Source organism: Lepidochelys olivacea (genome assembly GCF_965140295.1).
Source record: "Lepidochelys olivacea isolate rLepOli2 genome assembly, chromosome: 15".
Lineage (NCBI taxonomy): Eukaryota > Metazoa > Chordata > Testudines > Cheloniidae > Lepidochelys > Lepidochelys olivacea.
Window position 1 is genome coordinate 11,347,870 of NC_140425.1, and position 25,047 is coordinate 11,372,916.

The 25,047-nt window shown below is 44.2% G+C and overlaps 1 protein-coding gene across 2 annotated transcripts in view; it reads right to left on the bottom strand.

The window, feature by feature from the left end:
• TAOK3 (TAO kinase 3) overlaps positions 1-25,047 on the bottom strand; it is a 143,359-nt gene that overhangs the window by 28,955 nt on the left and 89,357 nt on the right. For both annotated transcript variants that reach the window (XM_084648870.1, XM_084648871.1), the window contains exons 8-13: positions 24,435-24,548; positions 23,281-23,372; positions 18,248-18,341; positions 16,425-16,506; positions 6,911-7,078; positions 2,641-2,847 (exon numbers count right to left, since the gene is read on the bottom strand). In XM_084648870.1, the coding sequence (XP_084504996.1) occupies positions 2,641-2,847; positions 6,911-7,078; positions 16,425-16,506; positions 18,248-18,341; positions 23,281-23,372; positions 24,435-24,548 (757 nt within the window). The remainder of the gene's footprint in view (positions 1-2,640; positions 2,848-6,910; positions 7,079-16,424; positions 16,507-18,247; positions 18,342-23,280; positions 23,373-24,434; positions 24,549-25,047) is intronic.

Consider the following 25,047-nt stretch of genomic DNA (forward strand, 5'->3'; position numbering starts at 1 on the left):
TTTGCTTTAGAAGTTGGTTAAACTGAAGATGAAGACTTCATTTTAACTGGACCTGAGCTCATCATGACTTGTGAGTGGTTAAGGCTCCTGAGTGACACTAACAACCTATTGTTCCCATGGTACTTTTTCAACAGCCAGTAGAAACACAAGTTGGTGTGGAATACTTTAGAGCACAGATTATACAGAGACATGATTAATATGGGCACTAAGCTAACAGGAGGTCTCAAACTTTCACTAGCAAACTTTTCAAAAGGAGGAAACTTTAAGAAACTAAAATGTCTATCTTCAAATACTGTAAATACACACGTATAAAGCCTATTTTAATTTAATTTCTATGTTTTAACCTCTGCAGTTAGCTTTTATTAGCAGGCATGTGCATTTATAACAAAATATAGCTAGATGTGAGAATCGCTATCACCAAACTAATAAAATACTGGTAAAATACATATAAAATATAACTTTAATGTAATATGTTGTACTGCATACCTATATATATACTCTGCATTTTCCTGTATACGCAGATATGATAGAAGACAATAAAAAGTTAACATTTGCCAGATGTTACCAGAGATCTATCATATTGTAAGTATAGGGGGAGAATAGTGATTTTCTCAGAATATGTGCTGTGGTAACTGATGGCAAATGTTGATTTTTTAATAACCACTATACAAAAAGGACAATTAGCCTAAGAACACTTATATTTTCAGTGATCTACAAGTGGGCAAGAGTGCCTTAAATCACAAATATGAATGAGTGCCCAGGCCTCCTCCTTCACTTGTAAAGCTCTGAGAAAAGAAACACACTCAGCTAGTTGGTGTCTCAGATGTTAATTTCATAGAGTGGGAGTGATGTGTACATGCAGAGTGCAACAATGAATTTATGCAAGAATATTCTCCCGGCCAACAAATATACCCATCATATCCGTGTCACCAGTAATATACATGTCTTCAGTCATGAGCACTGCATCAACACTGCATGTAAGCCAAGAGGTATAGTGGGAATTTTCAAAAGGTCTAAGGAGTTAGGCACCAAATTCTCATTGGCATTACTTGAGATGGAAGATACTCCGCACCGGACATTGACAGCTGTACACAAATCCTGAAAAACTAGACCATAACCCTACCTATCATCCTGTATTTATACACAGGAAGTGTTGTAAAATTACTACAAAATTAAACTTTATTCTTAAAATGAAGAGCTACTCCATTCCTATAAAATAAATGCAATTCGTGTCTGATAGGAGCTGCACACGTTTTATTTTCATGAGCTGTAGTGACATTTACAAGCCAGTAAAATCATTGTAACCTATGAAAACAAACATCCACATCATCCCCCCTCAAAGTGTATCTTGTATATCTTGGCAATACATACAAATGCATAACAAGAAAGAATAAAAATATTTAATTTCTGAAACCTACATAGAATGAGAGAAAGCTCCAGCTACGACCAGGGACAGCATAAAGCCTCTGGAGCATCTTCTTCCCTCCATTAGGGGGAATATGTGAACTGGTGTTTCACACTTAACCTTTTTTAAGGAAACAGCGGTGAATGCTGAAGGTGGGGTTTCCAGCATATTTGAGAAGGTAAATCTGGGAGTACCCTTTAGCTTAGAACTAAATTATGGTACTTCCCTATCAGTACCTTTATAAATATACATTATAATTTATTGCTTGAAGGTCCAACTGAGTGCACACGAGAAAAGTCTTAAATTGCAGGTGCTGACATTTTCAATGACAAACTGCAGTTTTATTTTTTTAGACAAGCTTGTTTAGAAGAATAAGCATTTAAATGGTTAAAACTAGGCTTTGCTGTTATCGTGCCAGTGAGAAATTCCCCCTTCTACTGTAGCACTGTACTGTGGGATGTTAGCTTCTCTAGCTGCAGAACATCCCCATATATACTTTTACACTCTTTGTACACACAGTTACAGCAACCACCTCGATTGTACTGTCCATCATTTGCGGACACTACCAGGGGTATGTAAAAGTTAACTCTGAATGGCAAGTGCAGGGTTAGCGCCTGGCCTGTATCCAGATGACTTCACCTCTGTAGCTGCCACTCTAATAAGCAGAGCAGATAATCCGTGAAAGAGACAATGAAAGAGCAGGACGGAGTGGAATTTTGCTTCAAAACTTACCTCGCAGGAGTGCTTCAGTGTGCTAAGCTCCCGTCCAGAGGGAGGAGCCAAGTACAACTCAGACTTTGGTCACAAACCATGACTGCTAAGTGGTACCTTAGTAGATGCAGCCACTTCAACCCACAACACACAATGTGGCACGACTGCTCAGAGGAGAATGAGGATCGGAAGCCTAAGAGGTGCTGCAGGCAAGGATGAAGGGGCCCATGCAGAGCTGGGTGAGGAAGCATGCAGGGAACCTACCTGCTCGACGGCTGGCTTTCGACAGTGCCGTCACAGCAACAGCTTTTTATGATTATTTTCAAAGATCATTTAATTGCAAAAGCCAGAAGAGAAACACCACAAAGAGCTCGATCCCACCGGAGTCTGCTGAGCCTCCTGCTCTCGCAGCAGGTTAGCGAGGGCACTCACTACACACTGCTGGGTTGGGCCTTAAGGAACCTGAACCCACCTGAGGGACAGAAGCGGCTGCCTGAAGCTGCAAAGAGCCCTGGAGAACATACCTTCTTGTGCACCACGGAGGACGTGGAATTAATTGTGCTCTCGTCGTCATGCATCATGACCAGTTCAGGGCTGCTCTCATCCATGACTTCCTGCATGCTGTTCACACTGCTGCTCTGACTGCCTGTGCTCACAGACATACTTGGGATGGAATGGTTGCTGCCCAGACTGTCCATCTTCCGATTCAGGTTTGATCCATGCTCACTGTCCTGCAAAACAAGGGGCACCAGAGTTACAAACACTGCAGGAGATGAACTGCCTCGTGCATATTCCTGCAGTGCCCAACATTGCTCTGCAAGCCTGCAGAGTTACAGGATCTCTGCTGCTCTTTTCCAGCGCCTAAATTCCTTGTTGTTCGCCTCCTAAAGGCCAAACCAGACATCACCCTAAGGTTACAGAGGCTCTCAGTCAGTTTTCTCTTCTGTGCTCTGCTGCCATAGCATCTCAGGCTGCAAGCCAGTTCTCTCTCAAACTAAGCCAGACATGATTAGCGTTTGACTGGGAACCTCCCAGGGGACATCGAGGTGCTGCTGTAAGTCGTGCCAGTGATAGAGAAAGGGGCTCTCTTCCCTCAGAGTCTGTAGTGAAACAATGCTCCAGCCTCTACTAGCGGAGGTGCTGTGTATTGGAGATGTAAAAACTGGGGTCCCGACTGTTTGTGATCCCTTAGGAATCCCAAGGCACTTTTCCCAGGAGCAGGGGTTTTAACCTTGATGTCCGGGCCAAACAGAAATCACATTCTGTCAATGTAAATGACGCTTGTAGTTTCTATTAAGATACACCGAGTATCCTAAGCGCTTATGCAGGAGCTGCATACTTTTAAACAGCTAAGTTGCTCTGCAGAAGAGGCTGCACTACAATGGGTGAAAGCATTACATTTAATTACATGATCTCACAATTATTTCTCAAACACCACGATAGAACATGCCCTTTTTTCTACAAACTTAAATGCACAAAAGTAGCATCTTGCAATATTTTTCCTTCTCATGTGCTTGCACCAGTTGGGTAATCATAGTGGGCTAGTCTGACCTGTACTGGCTTACAGAGAAGAGAAGTTATATTAAGCGATCTAAGTCAAAGGGTTATCACCAGAGGAGGTGCCGCTGGCAGGTAATTCTCTATAAGGGCCTTGGGGCTCCAGAATGCCCTCCAATCTCTAGTCCACAATAGCCCTGATTAGCCAAAATTCAGTGCATACTGCAGGGCAATCTTGGTCGGGCCTTTGAAAAGAGCTGGGGAGAGAGACTTTATTAGCCAAGGACTAGGCTGTTATCTGTAGTAAGAGCTGCTGTTTGGTAGAAGGGCTTGCTGACTAAAATTTGTATTTAGTTTTGTAATGTTAAGTAATTGGCAGAGCTCTCAGTTTGTGTACGGGTGCTTTTGGATTATACTAAACCAAATTAAAACATCCCATGACAGTGATACACACATACAAGAAAGAACAATTGTACACCAAGCTACACATGTGTAGCGAAAGCTGCAGAAGAAACCACATATTATACTGCAACATTTGAGAAACAGTCCATGAGTATGAAATTAAAGAATGCATATGCACAAAGGACAGTGTTGAGGCTGCACATACAACCTGAACTTTCTTCACTTCCTGGCCTGAGTGCCTAAACATGCAACTGTAACTTTCTCCTGATAGGTTTTGATGGGAGTTCCTTTAGAAAAAAGTTTCAAAGCTCCAAAATGTGGAACTCATTGGATATATACCCAGCGATGTTCACAATAGGGAACACATCTCCTGCACTCCCTAGGAAGCCTACTGGAGGGAACCCTTCCCTCCCTCCCCATCCAGGGTGGGCTTTAGGAGCTAGGCAGCTTTTGCGAACAAGATGAGCAGTGACTGAGGCCAGAGCTTCATTCATTGTGCACCCTCGCTAACGTCCTGTACTGCTAAGTTAGCCATGCATACACGTGCGACACGGCCTCCCTTAGCGACACACTGACAAGCTTAGTGAGAAAACTCAGTGCAACATGTGCTGTGGATTGTAACTCAGTGATATCAAAACCAAATTCTATTGGAATACTCCAAGGCACTTCTTGGTGATGGCTATTATCTTGATACATTTCAGCACTAACCCCAGCGCTAGAGCTATTAAACATTAAAATGGGGAAAGTATTCCCCTTCCCCTCTACTTGCTGTCCTTGCAATGATTTTGTTCAGACTTTCCCCGGGGGGAGAAGAGGAGGAGGAAGAGAACACTCCTGGGCAGAGACACAGCCTGGGAATTTCAGTCTGAAAGTGTTGGAAAATTCAGAGTGACTGACAACAGGGGGTTAGAATGGAAATTCCTGCACAGCTCTACCTATCTGCTGCTCCCACTGTATAGTTACCAATCTCCTTCAAAGCAGACAGCCATGGCTCCTCCAACTGGAAGTACAGGCAGGTGTTTCTTCAAAAGTGCTATCAGTGCCATTCTGTATCTCAGCATGGACGCCCCCTCCTCCGAGCCTTTTCCTCCTCCCAAAATAGCACAACTGATCTACATAGGCCCAACAAATTAGCCCCAGCATGCTGAACTTTGGCCTCCCCGCTTCACATCTGCCTGCTGCATTGCTGGAAAAGGATACATGCAGTCAAGGCCACATAATACTAATGGGCTCAATGGAAAAAGGTTTTTATGCACCAAACCATTAGATATTACTTTATCCAAATGTGCCCATATCAAGTGACATTAAATAATTTTCCTTTAATATCATTGACAAATCACTGGTTTCCTTCTCTACAGCACAGTTAGTGTCAATTACTGCACACTGATTAATTGGGCTGTTTACCGCTGACGGTTTGAACGGAATCAGATTTTAATTTTATGCCTGGCTTGGCGTATCAAACAGTGGTTTTCATTTTTAGCATTAAAGAACTTTTTAAAAAAAGCATCTCTGCTTATCTGATTTCATTTTCGGTTCGTGAGAGGCCAATTAATTGATAGAAATGTCTCAGCAATTAGAAAAACTTTGCGATGGTGATATCAAACTGGCTTGCCTTTATGTAGAAAATAAGCATCTAGGCCACCAGTCACTGAAGGTAAAGCACATAGTTTTTGAAAGCTCATTCATCTGTACCCTTCACAAGCCCCAGCTGTACATTTCAAGCCACTGAGTGAGACTGTCTTGGTGGAACTCACTTCCCAGGAAAGGGTGGCTTTCATGTCCCTCAGCTCTCCTCTACTTTCCCTGTGGGTTTCCCAGTTTAATCTCTTCATCCCTAAAAAGAGCTCTCCATGGCAGCTACTCTCTTTTTGTCAGATGATCAAAACCCATTACTGACGCTCTTTAAATCAGCTGGTGAGATCACTACTGAGTGAGGTCAGCTGGTCTCCTCTTCCACCACTAAGTGCCCATATCAAGCTCTTGGCATCCTTTACAGGATTTAAAACCACCCCACTAAAATCCCATTAAACCTGCTGTCCACACAATTATTATTAAATCCAGCTCAACAACAATTATATCATGCCAATAAAATAACCCCATGCCACCCTGATCTCATTCCCTCCACAGGTGAGCTTTGTAGTGTGCCTGAAAGAGCAACAAATCCAGATTCTGGCAGTCTTAGGATGCGGGACGGACACAGTCTAAAGGCAGAATTTCCTCATGTTAAGGACGACAGTGACTTAGATGTATATATTTAATTCCTCACAGAGTTTTCTTGGCATCCATTTGTGAAGTGTGCACACAAACAAATTCTGTTAGGACCCCACTTTGGACTTAAAAATCTTGTGTCCCTGAGATCGGGGGTGGAGGTCTAACAGCACGTAGCAAGGTAAGAGGCCAAGTTGTAAGAGAATGCCTGAACAAACCTGCCCCACAACTGCAGTTTATGGGACTTAGGAAAATTTACTTCCCTCGTTCTAAGTATCTCCGAATCCCTGTTTGGCAAGATAGCTTCATTGCTCCACATTAAAACCTTGCCCATTCCCGCCCTGACCTGGCCTGTGAAGCCACGATCTTCTCATTCAAAATCCTCCTTAAGAGGAGTTTCTTCTGCGGAGCTCACAAGAAAAAAGTTGTTCCTTTGAAAGAAGACCAAAACAAAGCTTTCAAGCCACCAGCACGTGCATATACCTAACCTAATCTGAGAAACTGCCTTCTCTTGGGGCTGTCACCCATATCTGTCCTCACTCCATCTCTGCTGAACCGCAAGGCACACTAACAATTTACAGCCACATGGTGCGTGCTCCTTGGGGCAACAACCACAACATTCCACTTGCCCTGGGAAGTGCCCAGTCAGCTTTCGGATGCTGTCGATGTAATTACAAACAACAGTACCTCCTCCTCCTCCAGAGACTCCGTCAGCGGCCCATTCCGCGCCTCCTGGAAAAGGATTTTCTTCATTTTCCGGTACTGAAGGTTATCCAGCTCGCGTACAGCATCTTTCGTCCTTTGTATTAGGTCAATTAGGACCCGGGGCGGCCGGTCTCGGCGAACAAAGTCATGCTGATTTTGAGATGAGAGAAGATATGTGGCCTCAGACACAGCACCATACGCATTTTACGAGACAACGTGAGCCATTGTAATTATTACATTAGAAGTCACCTGATATGGACATTTCTTCCCCCATCCTCAACACTGTTAGGTACCAAAGCTCCCAAAATTCATTTAGCGCTGATTAGATGCACCGTACCTCAGCCACATCAACATAAGTGAGCAAGCTAGCCATGCGGCAGCCTGACATACAGCATTCAAATGAAATGCTTCATTCAACGCTTATAAAAATCGGCAGGAGTGCAGGACTCTGCCATGCAAAGGATATGGAGAAATATGGTCACTGCTCTACTTGACAAATCAGAGATCAACTCAGAGTGGGGGGGCTAGTGGGTAGGGCACTAGACTATATGCCAGGAGACCTGGGGTCTATTCCCACTCTGCCACTGACCTGCTAGGTGACCCTGGGCAAGTCACTTTACCCCTCTCTGCCCATTTTCCCCTCCCAGCTTTTGGTCTGCCTTGCTTGTTTAAACTATGTGCTCTTTGGGGCAGGGTCTGTCCTGTGCCTAGCACAACAGGGCCTAAATCCTGGGTGGGGCCACTGAGATACTGTCATACAAACAGTAACTGATCTGTTCCCTCCCTGTGTACATACACACAGACACACTCCTCTTTCTCTCTCTTACACACACACAGACACTCACTCACTAACTAGGTAATCCAAGGAGCAACATAATCAAATTTAAACAGCAGCCAACTTGCAGATTATATACAGTTTAAGTAAAGATGAATATATTAGGTACATAAATAAGTAGATACTCAAGGAGGAAGGAATTCTTACTCCTGTGACTGGAGACTTCCTGCCTACACCTCATGCAAAGATTTATCCTCTAGACCTTTCAGATTCATAAATAGGAATAATGGGAGGACTAAGGGTTTTACTGTGCTCCCAGTAAGTCAAATCAGTGGGAATAGAATCAGGTCTTTACATAGATCCCAGTTCAGAAAAGAACGTCAACACATGGCAGAGTTCATCCCTACTTAGGATAGCACTTAAAACACATCTTTAAATGTGCTCCCTCCCGCACATAGTCAATAGGGACCATTGACAGAATTTGTGGCTAGCAGCCTTTTGATTGAATGAAACATTCTGGATGGGTATTCATTTGCCAATATTCTGCACATCCTCCTTACATTAGCCTATGTTGCTTGTAGGCAACACAGTAGGATACATTTTTAAAGTGTTCTAAAGAGCAAGTGTATCCTATATATTTCTTCAGGCAAGGACAATGAAGCAAAGGGAAAAGATTCTGTCACCTGTAACCAGAAGGCCTGATGCAGCAAACACTCACTACTGGGATAGTGCAAAGTATTTTGAAGAGCCCTGTTGACTTCCATGGAACTAGTCGCAGTAATAAGAACTACCCTGGGTTCATGATCTGGCCCATATTTGTTCTATTTGCAATATAAATCAAATCGTTACAATAAATGACGCCAGGCATACATGATATGTGAAGATGAAGCACTCCTCAAGAGAGGAGTCTCATATCCATAAGGGCCATGAGGATCAAATTAACTTGTGTTAATGATCTGTAAACAGATGTATGCCAAAGGCTTATTTTTAAAATTTTTAAATAAATTACAGCTATTGTGCATTTGAGTTTTATTAAAAAAGATGCCCATTCATTTCAGTATCAAAGTGTCTTTTATTATAACTCAAGTTTTGACAGTCATTTCACAGGGAAGAAAACTGAATAATTTCTGTTCCTTTATATGCAGACACTCCAATTTAAGTTTTTTAAAATAATGTAAACACTGGCAAATGAATCAAGTCAACTTGCAGCTAATTGTGGGTGGAGATAAAATTACCATTTTCATCTCACTGTAGAGAATTTTTAAAATAGAAAAAAATGCATTTCAAACCATGTTACTGATTCTGGAAGTGCCAACATTAATCCACGCCAAATGCGCCCGTTCAGCCAAGTACTCAAACACGTGGTTAATTTTAAGCTTATATGAGTAGTCCCAGTGCAATACATGGGACTAATTGAATGCTTAAAGTTAAGCTGGTGTTTTAATACCTTATTGAATCAGGGCCCGAGTTAGATTGCAAGGTACATGCATGAAATGGAAGAGTAAGAAGTCATCCTTATCTAAATTATGATTATCTGTATTATAGTAGTATCTATAAACCCCCAAAAAGATCAAGACCCCACTGAGCCTGGCTCTGCACTCACACATATTAAGAGAGAGTCCTCACCCCAAAGAGTTACAATCTAAATATAGACATGACAGCTTAAGGGTGGTAAGGGAAATAGAGGCAAAGAGGGGAAAGTGAGTTGCTCAAGGTGACACAGCAAGTCAGTGGCAGAGTCAGGAATAGACTCCTCATCTCCAAGTAACAAATGGTGAAAATCAAGCTAGATTTTAAAATTCCTTCCAGTTTAAAAAAAAATCTTAGGTGACATATATGGTTATTTGTTTTGGTTTTTAAACTACACTTTAAAATTTAACTGTCCCTTTAACAAAGCTCATACCATATATTGAGCTGACATTGCATTCATCCTCAGAAGCATTTAATTCAACAATCACTTAGTACACTCCCCATAGAAAAATACCACCACAAACATAACCCTACATCCCTTCTTATGCAAAAGAGTCTGGACTGCCCAAAAAATGGCTCGAAAGAAGGAAGTATTGTATGCTGTAAGCTGAAGAACTTTGGGGCTGATGAAGAAGGGAACAAATTTGTGGCACAGCAATCAAAATCTTCCTATAAAGCAATTAAAAGGACAGAAAATGTGCAATCTATGAATGACATCTCAGCTCCAATTGTTTACACAGACTCCTGCCCAAGGTAACCATGAAATCATATCCTTCAATGAACTTGCACTATTACTAGAGAGCCAACGGATTGCCAAGCCACATGAATGAATCATCAAGAAACTAACAACATAAACCTATTAGCTGGTCAAAGGATTATCAATGTGCTGCAAGTGGAACCAGAGAAGAAAACACTGGTCTGTGCTGTACAGCACATACTCAGAGCACAGGGAAAAAATACACCAGGCTCTGAAGAGATTAAAAACGGAGCCTCATTTATCAGCATTTCCATGGAAAACCAAGCCATAGGAGTTAAATATATATACTATATGGTCCAGGTTTACAGCAAAGCCAGAAGAAAGAGCACAAAGCTGACTATGCAGTACAGAGTGTATGGTTTCGATTTCTTACTTTGCGAATCAAGAGGCTCTGATGCATCCATGAGAACACATTTTACTGAGCTGAAAGAGCAACAAGAGAAGCCATAAAACAAAGGCTGAATGGTAGCCTTAGAACAAAAATCAGCATCAAAAGGCTGCAAGGTAAGCACAGAGCAGCGATTTAACCAACTGTGGAAATGAAGCAAAAAACACTATGGAGCTAGTGATTCCTCTGCCGAAATATTTAAGGAAAAACTGGGTCCCGTTTACCTGGTGTGGAACAGCAGCATGCCATGCAATTCTCACCAGCAGCCAGGCACTGCAACCAGAGGAATAGCAGGCCACTGATCAATTTTAAAGAAAGGCAATATGTAAAAAAAGCCTGATGGAAAAGGGGCCGGACAATTTTCACACATGGCTACCTTCTAAAGAAATGCTGCTCCTTGAATTTCCCAAAGATAAAGCCCCTGGAGTTACACAAGGCTCCTACACTTTTCAGGTAGGCTGTAGCCAGATGACATACGGAGTTGAATGTCTGATTTAGGATTCACTTCCTACCTGTAACGTCAATAAACTGGGGACAGGACCTTCAGTATGTGGTCCCTGGCCTACTTTCATATTATAAACTGTAAACTGCTGCAAAGTAAGTGCAGCAAAGAACCTTTCTTTACTCCCAAAACAAATGGTAATTGATTAGGTTGGGAATGAAAACTGGCAAAAGACCATAAACAAAGGGCAATAATAAATGACAAGGTATCAAGTTTAGGGGAAGACTCTGACCAGTTGCTGTGGGAATTGGTGCTAAGTAAGTTTTAATTTAAGATCTTCATTAATAATACAGAAAAGGGCGTAAAAGGCATGTTAATGGTTAAGTCACAAAGCTTACTACATTGGGAGGAGTTGCTAGCACCAGTCTGGACAGAGAAATAATAGGGAGATGGAGAGATTAGAAACATGGATAGAAAACCAAAGGAGGAGATTCAACTTGAAAAAAATCTAAGACTTAAAAAAAAATACTACATGCGAACAATAATGCTAAAAAAGACCTACGGGTAGCAGTCGACAGGAAATTAGACAAGATTTGGCAACAAGACAGGAGCCAAAAAGGCCAATGAAGTTTTGGGCTGTATACAAAGAAGCATCATCATTACAGAGCAAAGAAGAAACAGCCCTCCATATGGCTCAAGTGTAACCAGACCTGGAACAGTGTTTTCTGCTGCGGGCACATCAATACCAGAAAGACATGTCAAAATGGAGAGATTTAGAGGAGAAAAAAATGATCAGGAGGGCTGGAAGGACTGACTCAGGAGAAAAGAGCTGCATATCTATCGTTTGGCGAAGAGAAGAGAAAGCAGAACAATCAGGGAAATTGTAGAACACTACAAACATTTGAAAGGTGCAAACACCATGGGTGGAGAAGAAGTGAGCGAGTGCTTCCGGGTGGCATTACTGGGATTAATAGCATGAAATTGGGAAAAGGAAAATTTAGGCTGAAAATCCTCCTGACAGGCTGTGAAACAGTCTCCCTAGGGAAATGGTGGAAGAACCACTGCTGGGGCTTAAGACTAGATTGCTAAAGACTCTAGAGAATGCACCATACAGAATAATCCTGCTCTGGCTGGTAGATGGACCGGCTGACCTAGAAGATCTTTTCCACCCCTAATTTCTGTGATTAATCAGTAACTATCTGCAAAACTTGATTAAGGACTCAGGCCTCCGATCATGCACAATGTAATGCAGTGGTGGATCTTGGAGAACTGGTAGCTCCACATCTCCCAGAAACTCTGTGCAGCTCACTCAAAATCTAAATGCAACTAGTTATACTATCTTTTTAGATCTCCCACCACGCCCACAGAGAAAGCCTGTAGCACCAACCTTACAAATCTGCAGTGCAACGCCATGGAATGGGGTAAGAGGAAACTGCCCATCGCACAACAGAAAGGTAACATTTTCCTTCATGGGAGGATGAGGGAGAAAGAAACTTGGGTTGTATCAGAAGATTAATGGTCCCATGGTTTACAGAGAAGTTTGTGTAAAGGCTCCAGGAAGGGCCTTTGTTAAGGAAGGAGATCCATACAGTAACAATGGATGATAGCCAGAGTATAGTTCCAAAAGAGAATGAGTCACTGGGTTACATACATCAGAAGTGGGGGAAAAGGCCTATGCTTTTGGTGAGGAAATCTCAATGGAGAGGAGTTAGGAAGTGAAAAGTGATACCTTGCGCTACCATCTTGCTAGAACACAAACCTCTTGTGGCAAAGACTGGCAGAGCATTGGACAAGGCAGGAACTGAGCTCAAAAGAAACAAGATTAATGTACAGGCAGTTCAGGGAAGTGTAGAAGAGAAGTCTGGGCAAACTGTACAAGGTAAGGGTCCATAAGCAGATCTGGCATCAGTAGAAGGGGAGCGGAACTGCCTCAGAAGAACGTGGATTGAGGTGGTGGAAGAGGTTTGTGGACAACACAGATGGGGAAAGCCCAGGACAAGAGAGGAATGGTGGTGGCTCTGATCAAGTGCAAATAGCAATCTGAGGTAAGAAAATGATGCATAAAAGAAAAACAACAACAACAAATCCATTGAGTGTAAATGAAAACAAATACAAAGAAGCAAAGCTAGCTACCAAGCAGGCAGTGAAAGCCAAAGAGTGGCCAAGACTATTTATATGCCAACCTTGTAAATGACCCACAGCTAGCTGGCAAAAATATCTATAGCATTACAAAAATGAGACGCAAAGGGACGGAGGATGGTATTGTAATACCATTAGTAAATGATGACCAGGGATACTACTAGTAACACCTGAACAAGTGAAGGAGAGGGGGAAAAAATACTTTGAGAGGGTCTTAAACGAGGCAAACCCCTTTAGGGTGGAGTGACCAACATGTGACCCGCATGAAGTGCCTAACCCTCACACAGCAGTGGGTGAGGGGAGATATAAAGTTCAGGTAATGAAGAATGGTACGCATCGAGACTCAATGTGACAGCAAACCTGGTGAAAGTCTTGGATGAGTGAGGCATACAATGCATAAGCAGAGAAGTTAAAGTCATATGGTGAGACAAGACAATTCCTGAAGGCTGGTGCAAGTCTATCCTGGTCCCAAAACTTAAGAAGGGAAGTTTCCATGAATGCGAAAACTATTGAGGGATAAAACTAAGGTTGCATGGGATGAAGATACTGGAACAGACCCTGGGCATGCCAGGATTTGGAGAATGGTGGAACTTCTCCTGGAACAAGAACAGTTCAGCTTTAGGAAAGGACAAGGAACCACAGATGGCACGGCTGTAAATTGGCAAAGGACAGAGAGAAGTGGCTAGAGCACCAACAGGATAGTGTCTGGGCTTTTACAGACCTAGAAAAGGCATACAATAAAGAGGATAGAAGGATGCTCACACTGATGCTGAGGTAATACGGAGTGTCTGAGGATTTAGTAGCTATGGAGAATGCCCCACATAGATCACCTAAAACCATGATCCAAACATGTTTTGTAACAACAAGTGCATTTGAAGTGAAAGTTGGACTGCACCTGTGGTTGGCCGCAAGTCCACTGCTGTTTACCATATTGATGGACTATATCAGCATGAAGATCCCAGTGGGAAAAGGGGAAAAGCTGCTCTATGCAGATGACACAGCAACCAGGGCACCCTCAAAAGAAGAGGCAGAGGAAACAGTAAGCCAGTGGTATAACCAGATAAGCTGGCATGTTCATGTGGATAATTAGGGGTGCCACAGGAAAACTGGACACAGATTAGTGGAGTGCGACTAAAGCAGACAGACCTGTTCAAGTACCTTGGTGGGTCAGGTGCAGAAGACGGTGAGCTTGAGTGCATTAGACAGTCCAGACTGAGGAGTGCTGGAAGAGTGTGGAATAACATCTCAGGGATTACGCATGACAGGTGTATGCCACTAGGACTAAAAGCCCAACTGTATTGAAAAACGGTGGGCCTCACACAGCTGTGTGGTGCAGAAGCATGGGTGACACAGACGGCAGACTCAGTGCCTACAGGTGTTCAAGATGAGAGGTTTTCATGCCATAAGAGGAGTTACACGAAGAGAGATTTCAAAAGGGAAGTATTAGGATGGAAGTCAAAGTCCATGACGTGGCTGACAAAAACCAGGAAGTGCAACTTCACTGGTTCAGATACATGCAAGGGATAAATAAAAGGAGACCTGCTGAAGATAGCATGGCAGGAAAGGGACTCAAGAGGAAAGCCAAGGAAGCAATGGATGGATTGTGTCACAGAAGATGGTCAGCAGGTAGACTTTGGACAGACAAAGATGGAGGGTGTTTGCACAATGACCCAACGCCAGTTGATGGGATAAGGGGAAGATGGAAAAGAATACACACACTAATATCCAATTTCTGATTAACTTTCTTTTCCTCCCCCACTTCTAAGCCTATATACGAGCTCACCCTCCCTCCAGGCTAGAGACGGAGCACTCCTGTAACGCAGAACCCAACTCTGCTTCCTGCGCGCTCCATTGCCACTATACTAGACCAGGAGGCTGGTTTGCCGTTTTGAACTAAATCTGGAGTGCAGAAATCCTCTCTCGCCCCTCAAAGCTTTTGAGCACTTACTCTTGTCTATACAACAGAAACTACCCACTGGATAATTTAACAGTGAATGCCTGCAGCAGGTGCAACTAAACTAATGCTGGTGATGGTTTGTCCTTTCCTATGTTTATAGTTCAACTACATTCAGCGCTTCTGCAGAAATCACAATTAAATCCTTTATCCGCTTGCTGCTGACAGGCCCTTCCTTCAGCTAGGCAGGCTACTACATGAAACACAGCCTCATGAGACTTGCAACTTCCTTCCAGAACTCAAACACGTTCTCTGCAAAGCCCACTGGGGTACAAAGGGGCAGAAGTCCTGTGACTGCTCCCAAACTAGTTCCTCACAACAGCATGAACCCTTTCCCCATGCAGCTTACCCACAGTCCTCTCCAATAGCTTGAACCTCAGAGTTTCCTGTTACAACAGATGCATTTTAACAGGAGCAGAATGAAGTCTGAAAACAGAACATCAAGTGCCCTAATTCTCTAGCAATTCAAACAAACAAGGCCACTAGGCTTTTAAATTTCACACTGGTAGGTTGCAATTTTCTGCAGGAACAATGCAGCCAGATATCAAAAGTGATTCTCAGAACCAGCTGTTTTGCCTATAACAGGGTGGATTTCAAACAAACCATTTACATGAAAGGAGGCTTAAATGTGATGCTGCAGAAAGATGCATCAACAATAGTGGCAGCCAAGGTTGTGCATAAAGGATGAAATTCATCTCTGCGCAGAGGGCCAGTTCAAGGCCACGACAAAACACGCCAGTGCACAAGGGTGAGTTTCGCCCAGGTTAACCACAGCTGTCTGAAGTGCCATCTTATTCCACCCGACATTTGGCATTCCCAATTAGTATTGCAGACCGGCAAGAATCTGGTGGCAAGAGGTAGGGGACCATGAGTTCGTTCATTTATTGTCATGGTGAATTTTAAGGCTGTCTTGAAAAATTCTACTGGCCCAAAGTGAGTTTTAATTTTTGGAACCGACAAGTAAAATATCACCAATTTTCCACTATCATTGAAACGTAAAAGGGTGGGCAAATGGGTTCAGTGCCTGGACTGGGAAATGAATCCTAGAATATCAGGGTTGGAAGGGACCTCAGGAGGTCATCTAGTCCAACCCCCTGCTCAAAGCAGGACCAATCCCCAACTAAATCATCCCAGCCAGGGCTTTGTCAAGCCTGACCTTAAAAACTTCTAAGGAAGGAGATTCCACCACCTCCCTAGGTAACGCATTCCAGTGTCATGGTCATGATACTTTTGCAAAGCTGCTTTAAAAAGACCTTTGCTTAGTTCACCCATCCTTTATCATGTAAGCTGTGGGGAGGGAAACTGTTAAATAGAACAGAAGTGGAAATTACATTTCTAAATGCGACTGCATAGTGATCATAATAAAAAAGGGAGAATTCTCAGGAAAACCAATCCACAGGGTGCAAGTAGTCCCGACCTTGCAGCTCCTATGCCTCCCTGGATACACTAGAAAATGGCCTACTCCACTCTGCCAAGCGATGTGCTGTCCCACCACCAATACTGGTAACATTACTCCACCTCCGACCTCCCTCCCTCCCCTCAACTTCTGAAATAGAAAAGTGAAAAGTTACCCGCAACAGGTCTGCTGACGATGGCCTTTCCTGAGGTATTTTCTGCAAGCAGTAATCAACAAATCCCCTAAAGGAGTCCGTCCTGTATATAGAGAAAGATTTAAGGGGGGGGGGGAATCAATTCAGGGTCCGGAAGGCACACTGGTGACTGTCAAAATTTATCTGTATCAGTAAGAGAAAAAAAAAATCTGTATTTTTTTGTTCTTAAGTTGTGGGACACAAGACAAACTGGATTGTTGCCAAGTGTACAGGTTAATTCCCTTGGTTCCTCAATGCAGGGAGAAACGCACAGCCACTCACAGTGAGAGGAAAATCACAGTGTGCATTGGACAGTAAGATGTTCTGTACTGGAGTTCAAGTCCTTTTACTCTAGTGAAGGTGAAGTTTGCACTAGCAGATGCATCTTCCACGAGAGAGATGCTTTCCTTTTAATACCTTGATGGTCTAGATCTCCATTTTATCCAATCATTACTGACAACGCATCAGCTGTGGCACTTATTCACGTTTCAGGGCCTTGCTCAACTGGGGCTGGTATCTTGAGGGATTCCCTACCTCCCCATGCCCCGGGAAAGAAAAATAGTTCCCTCCCTGCCAATGAAACTCAGACATTAACACATTTCAACAGGAGTAATATTTCTGTACGGACTACACTGATTTCCTTATGTTCTCAGTCTCTATCTGCATTTTTGGTGCCAATGTGAGGACAAAGGACAACAGAAAAGTCCATCACTAACAGGGATATTAATTCATATGCCATATTCACAGCTCTTGATACTCCACAGCAATCTTCCCCTCAATTTCACTAACAAGTCCTTTGGATTCTCTGGTGCTCCAGACCAGCAGATAGAAAGCCTGTGACAGCTTCACACAGATTCTAGTGACTTAGGACAATGAATATTACTCCTGCGTTATTAAATTTAACCTATTTTATTCTGCCCCTAGATTTTTTTTAATTTTCCATATGCTGTACATGAAACACAGTAGTTGCATAATAAACATCGCCAAGACAGAAGCTAGAGGTTTGGGTGGGTAGAAGATCAAGTTTTTGGCACCTCGAAAGGCGTGCAAGGCAGATTGGGATTATGGGACAAGTACATTAGCTGAATGTTTCCATTATGAAATAACTGACGTGACAATTTGAATGGCTACCACTAGGTTTCAGAGTTAACACACACCGATAACAGGGCAAGTTCATACCCCCTCTGTGAGCTATTGTTTCAGGCTGTCTGCAGATTGAGGCAACCTCCATTGCCTCAAACTCAACTTTTGGAGGGTTTCCTTTGTAATCATAAAAGAGCAAGACATTTTTAAAAATCAAAGCTTGGATTCTGGAACACAAGTGCGCACGGTGAGGCGTCTGCAGCCACAGAGCCCTGACAAAGCTCCAAAAGTAACTCCCAGAAAAAGCTAATTGAAGCTACCTATCTGCAGCTATCCTCTCTCGCAGTTTTTGCTGCTCAGTTTCACTCACAGTTCCTCCTTCAGCCAAGCACCATTCACACCTGGAAATTCTGTTGACACTGACTTAGGTTGGCTTAATACACACACTAACATTTTACTTCATGCAGTACCGACAGGCGCGTAATTAGTACCTGCACACATCGGACTGCAGGACAGCCGAAGTGACAGCCGGTCAAAGCTAAGCCTACCTACGAGAGAATCTCTGTGCAGCAGCAGACATGGAACTTGACAGCTGACAGTCAATCGCTACACCGGAACAAGCGCTTTCCTGGTCAGATATTTAACCATGTGAATGGTGGTGGAGAGGCCAAGGGTTTTCAGGAAAACAAAAACCAAGAGAGAACGGAGAGTAGCATGCTTACCATTCATTTGACTGTAACGTAGGGGAGTCATTCTGGGCTATATGATATAAGGCACTCATTGCATTCATGTTGAAAAGGGGAGGCTTCCGTTCGGCTGGAAAGACAAGAAAGAGGAGCGATAAAGCAGGAGAAGAAAACGGAGAAAGACAAGGAAGTTCAAGCACGCTAAATCAATAGCTCATTACTGTCGTCATGCCACATAAACCAATTATTTTAATCTCCGAGGTTAGTTCAGGACAGCCCTTTAGGGAAACCTGTTGGTTATCTCAATGCTGGATGGGACAGCTCCCGAGAAAGCAAGTACAACCCAGTGGATTTTACCTGTAAAAGGGCTCTAGTATCTTTTACCCTAGTGACATCTTCCCGAGTTTGGCCTGCTACAGTAAATACAGGACAAGAAAAAATTGTCTCCACAAGTGAAGCATGATCACCATCAGCCCTGGAAAAGCTGGGACCTGGCACCTAAAAACGCTGGGTGCTCTGACTGACAACATCTGAGGCTAAAGAGGAAAAGATACAAGGACACCAAAATTGAAGGTAACTGCAACCAACTGGCGGAAGGACGACAATTTGCCGGCCTACCTGCTTCTTTGCTAAATTCCTCCTCAGCTCCCCTTAGCCATAGTCACCCCTGGGAGTGCACTTCTGAAGGGGTACTCAACTACTGTCTGTCTGTGCTCTCCCCAGAACAGGGCACAACTGCTGATCACAGAAACCGAGGCGGGAGGACAGTTTTCACCCTGGTCCAAGGTCAGACAGACCATGACTCAATGCAGCCAGATTTTTAAGTTCATGTCAGGTCAGAGCAGAGCGGAGCAGCTGCTTGTCCCTGACATGCAATGTGCATACAACTCAGGTTTTTTTTTCCAGACAATTTTGCAACTAATTTTGGCTATGCAAGAAATCGGGTCCTCACCATCCTGGGTCAGACAAACACTTGAGAGCCAGGCCCTGGTAGCTGAATAAGAAAACTGGTACTTTCCAAGAAGATTAGCAACAACAAGAAATACTTTGTAAAAAAGCTTTGAGATCCTTGAATGAAAAGCTCCATGGAAGTTCAAATATTAATTCAGCTTCAATGCCCACAGGGGGTCTATCGCAATACCCATTTTACAGTGGGGAAAACAATCACAGAGAGGTTAAATGACTAGTTCAAACCCACAAAGCAGGGCTGGGAAGAGAACCCAGGAGCTCTGATTCTCCATTCCTTAATTCTAAAATACAAACTGGATCAGGGTGAAGCTCGTTTTAGCCACTGAAATGCCAGCCATCACAAAGCATGGGAGATGGAACTACCCCCTTTCTGTCGGAAACATTTCTCCCCATTCCTGGTCCCCTTTGCCAATCCCCAGGGTCTGCTGCCAGCTGAAGGTTTACCAGAAATTCCATTTTCAGGGAGCTTTCCCTTACAGCAAAGGGAACTTCCGATAGATTGCTACAAACACAGTTTTAAAATGGGTTATTTTTGATTTGAAAATGATTCACTGAACAAATACAAAGTTAATTTTCAAACTTTAAAATGTGCACAGCCGTTCTACAGAACAGCTCCTGCAGCAACATATGCTAGTGCTAACTAGCCAAGTATTAGTTTCCATTAATTCCTTTTTGACCTATTCTCATTGAAACACTGACTACCCTGGTGTAGTATTCGGTTTATTAAAGCTTTCTTAAAAGCCAACTCTCAAGATACAGACGGTCCCACCATAACAGGGTACTGTCTGAATGCTTAACAACATTTAACAGCTATCACAGTGCAGGGTTTCACTGCTTATGTTTCATGTTTTTCTTATAACCCTTACTTATTTAATTGGCCCTGCCCTGAGAATTATTGTGGTAATTGTCACTGAATATAGGGGAGAGGACATGTATTTTACCTGCTGGTGCAGACACTGAAGAAAACACAAGGGGTCCCTGATGAGGAGACTGGGATCAAGAACAGGAGAAAACAGAACAAATATGTCATGGCAGAATGGTGGGGGACAGAGGGAGGGAGGAGGAGTTATCTCCAAGGCCCCATTAAGAGCACAAGAGAATTTTTATCTTTGGGGTTTGTTGCTCATGTGCCATTTCTTGCAACATGCCTCAGCGGTTTTTCTTGCTGGCTGGGGCAGCATTTAGGTTTCAAGTGTGATAGGTTATGCTGCCCTCTCTGAAGATTTTCCAGTGCAGTCAGGAAGTTATCCCACATCATCCCACATTTAGCCATGTTGCCTATTAATCAGCGTACACAGCATGCTAGGTCTCCCATCCATACAAAGCAGCCTTTCTATACAGAAGGGTGGGGTGCGCAATTCTCACAGAAATAGGCAGCTACTACAGCATTGCGCCAGGTGACCATTCTCTGGATGGTGAGGTGAGAAGCTGCTCATAAGTTCAGTGTAGATGTTTGTACACTGGAGGAAAGGAACTGGTGCTTCCCTCAGCCTGAGGGAGTCAGTGACCCCACCACCACTAGCAATGGCTAGTAACCCAGCAAGAGCGACTCAGGGTCTGACAACTATTATAAAGAACGCAGGACCTGAGTACTTGCGAGATGCCTTACTGCTTTATATTCCACTGAGCCCATGCAGGCTGACAGCACAGAACTGCTGACCACCCCCCGAAGACACCCCAGAGAGCACTGTGAGAGGCAGCATCTTCAAGAGCCCATTGCTGTGGAGCTCCTGTCTCCCACTGCCATATATGAAAGCACACTGGTGGCACCCTCCCTCACATCGAAACTCAAGGCGTGGTTTCCTTTTTTGAGCTTCGTTTCTCTGCCTCTCAAAGTTGGTTCCCACTGTAGCATCTTGTCAGGCCTCTTACCCAGGTCCTATGGTTATCCATCAAGTGCTGTGAACATGCTTGTCCCTCTACACAATACAGAAGAAGATATGGGTCCAGTCCTCCAGGCAGACAATTCAACTGTACGGACAGCGCTGGTCAGACGCACAATACATGAGGCAAGCAATTTGAGAGTGGGATAGATAATCCCCTCTCAATGGTGTATTTTTAAAATGGCTTCTATGGATGAACACTGGAACTGTATCAGGGGAAAATCTGGTTTTAAGAAGGGATTTAAATGGAGCAGGCAGTGAAGCTTGCCGTAAGGGGCGGCAACGAAGAAGTCACAATAAAGAATGGAGGAGGACACATAGTGTGTGGTTAGGTGGTGGCTGGCATTGGGGAACAGGAGTGAGACAGAACGTCAGAAGAAATGAGAGCTATCAAGTATTGCACGCTGTATTTTAGTTTCCTTTAGTTGAGGCTCCCAGAGGCTGTTGGGCATGGGTGTCTGGAATGTAAAGACAACAATAGCAAGGTGCTTCCCAATACGCTTAAGATGCCGTTCCACAATGGCTCCACACAGGGACAGGTCCCCAGTGTAGTGTCAGCACCGCAGTCATCTCCTGGAGCGATCGTTCTCTGTGATTACGCCGATACTGCAGCGGGGAGCAAGCTTCCCAGCCCTGTTGGACAGACTTGCACTAGCGGGGCTTAAGCCAGCACACTAGAAGTAGCGTGGGCATTGCAGGTCCGGCGGGGACTCAGGATAGCCACCCAAGCTCAGACCCGGGGGTCGGGTGGGCTTGAGAGCCCCAGCCACACTGCTCGACCCACGAGCACAAGGCTCCCAGCTGCAGTCCAGAAAATCCCTCACTGTTGTAGCTTAACAGGCAGCCTGCACAGGGAATCAGCTGGAGTACTTTGATGGCTGAGGCTGAATTATCAACCATGTGTAGGCTCCACTCATCTGCTTGTTCAAGAATAGGATATTCATGCTCTTTCTTGGGCACAGGGTGAGGTTATTCATTGTGGGTCTAGTGGAGTCATCCTAGGATGATACTGCCGTCGTACTGGGAAACGAGATGGACTGAAACAGCGTAAGAAGTGATGGCTGAGCGAGGAGTTTTCATACAGCAACTCCAACAGTTTGACAGAGTTTAAGGCATCTGTTTTTAAATCTGGGGTTGCAGGAGTTTATCATCTATATGTCCCAACAGGCCCCTTACCTGTAAGTGATTTCAAAAACGCAGGTCGGAATCTTTATTGTTAGCTGTTGGCTCTAGGCCAACTTCAACTCAGAGGACAATTCCCACTAACTTCATTGGAAGCTTCATCTGTGTCTACACCAGCACGGAATTTGTTTCTATATCAGGAACTTGCTACCAAAGGGCTCAGTCCCCTGGATTGTACAGTACCTCAGCTCCTATGGAAATCAACAGGAGTTGCGGGCATAGAGCACCTTCTAGCAACATTCAGCAAGACACAGGATTGGGTTCAATGGAAGGACCTGACAGCGTAAGGAGCAGTTCTCCTGTGAATCTACTGTGGGCTCATCCATGTGTTTCTGCTGGAAGCAGATAGTGAACTCTGGGAATAGGGGATAACTCATTCAGAACTGCAGAACCTCTGACAATTATAACCCACTGTCATCCAGGAGGAAGCTCAATTTCCAAACATAGCAGCCAGCTGAGACACCCAGATCCTACATCTGGATGCTTACACGGGCTCAGGTAGGGATGTAAATGCTCTCTTCCCGTTCCTACAGTAAATGCCAATTTGAGGAACCAAATGTAGGTCTGGGATGGTTTCTTAAGGGGCTCCTGTTTGAAAGCTGGGCCAGCAGAATCACATTTACAGCCTTGTCTTTTGCTTTCCTCTTGAGGAGCCTTGTAGCCAGAGGAACTTCAACATTCTAACTAGCTACAGCAGCTTCAGTGCTTCCTCCTCTACCAGCAACGGAGGATGTGCCCAAATCCAGCTCTGGCTAAACACATTAAAAAAGGCCAACCAAATCCTTTTTGTGCTCAGAGTTATTCCCTGACCACCTCAGGCTAGAATAAAAACAAGCAGTGGTGACAGTTAACTCTTGATCTACCAGAGAGAATGAAGTGTTTGTAGGCAAGCATTTACCTGCAGGGTTTTCTAAGTGTGTCAGGATCTTTTTATTGAAGGAGAAGAATCTTCCAGTCTTTTAGGACACCAGCATAAAATCACAAATTCAGCATGATGGGTACTTGGCAATGGAGCAGAATAACGTATTTACTCACCTAACTCAATGCACGTGATCCCAAGAGACCAAACGTCTACCTTCCCATCATACTGGCCTTCGTCCATAGCCAAGATCACCTCTGGGGCCATCCTACCAAGCACAGCACAAAATACGTGGGTTATGGGGAAAAAAATCAACAGCACAGACCTTCTTAAAAAGACACCTTCATTGTCTTCAGTAGCGCAGCGGCCCCAGAACGTAAAGAATCAGCATGGAGCTGAGTAAAGCCATGCTGAAATAAAACAACGCTTGCCTGCATTAGCAGCTTCTCCAAGAGGCATTTTTAAGAAAGGAAAGAAAACAAGAGGCCAACCTGGATCGTCTTGCTGTTAGCGCAACATGCTGGCACATGGGAGACCCACACCAATCTCAAAGGCATTGTACCTGGAGTCAGCCAGCAGGGGCTGAAGTGTCGTAAAGGCGTCACTTTCAGTCTCCCCAGAGATGGTGGGTTTTTTCCACTGGCACGCCAGGAGCATTTTCCAGCAGACATGTGCAGCCTGTGAGTGCAGCTATGAAAGGAACAGGGGAATCTGGAACAGAGTGGGGAAATATGGCGGTCCAGAATAAAGGGAGGGGTGAAAAAACAGGGGACCCGGCTTGGGAAAGGTTCAGCCTCTTAACTTGCTACTTCAGAGAGGAAGTAGGCTTCTCACCCCATGTACTTGTGCAGAGGTTGGGCGATCTCTGGCATCAATGCCCTGGAGCGTCTGCCATGAAATAAATGGAGCATAAAGCTATGCTGGGCCACTGGGTTGGGAACATTAATCAACTCAAATGAACATCCAACAAGTTTCTTCAAAACAGAGTCCTAAATTATTTACATGCCTATCCCTGCTGCACAGTCAGACTGTCAGGGCTCTGGCCCCCCTGGCACTAGAGTTTGTCCATCACCGAGGACAAAGATTAATTTGTTACGCTCTTGGCACTACGGTAATTGAAACAGTGACAGTGGCCACATCAAACTGGGCTGCAAAGGCCACCTTTTCTCGTGGGCACTCAGGAGGCAAGAAGAGCTGGGTGGGGAGGTTTTAAAAGGCTGCTCAGTTAATGCTACTGGTTGGAGGTTTTTAATGCCACATATCATTTGTGAAGCACCAGAAGTGAGAGCACGAGGCCCTAGGAAGACTAACGTGTTCCAGCTCTACTTACCAGTAAGGGGTACCCACAAAGGAGTTGGCAGGAGAGACTATAGACGCAGACCCAAAATCAGCTAGTTTCACCTGACCCGGTTCCGTTAGGAGAATATTTCCCGCTTTAATATCCCTTGGGAACAAAAACGGGAGAAGTGCGGTTTTGGTTACAATTAAAAATGCAGTGACACTACAGTCCATTAGCCTTTCTGCAGAACAACAACGACCCAGCACCGGAGATCTAAAAGCCCCCAAAGAGCGATTATTTACTCATGTTTATGATGATAGTGCATCGGGGCTGCCAAGAATGAGCTCCATTGTGGTAGGCACTTTACAAACACGGGGAATATAGACAGACTCTACCCAAGAGAGACACAGGGTGGAGGAAAGGTTGTCACACACAAGCAGAGTGAACCAGGTCAGGGCAGCAAGTGACATTTGTGCCACTGTTTTAGTTAGGAGGGAATAAGCTAACTGGAGAGAAAAGCCAGGGGAGAGGGGACACTCAAGGGGAGGAGAGGGTAAGAGGGGCAGGTCTGGAGTGAAACTGAAGTAAAGAGACTGGGAGGGAAGGGTGGAGAGGGCTGGAGCAAAAAGCCAATCAGCACAGGGCACAGGAAGTCCAGTCAAAA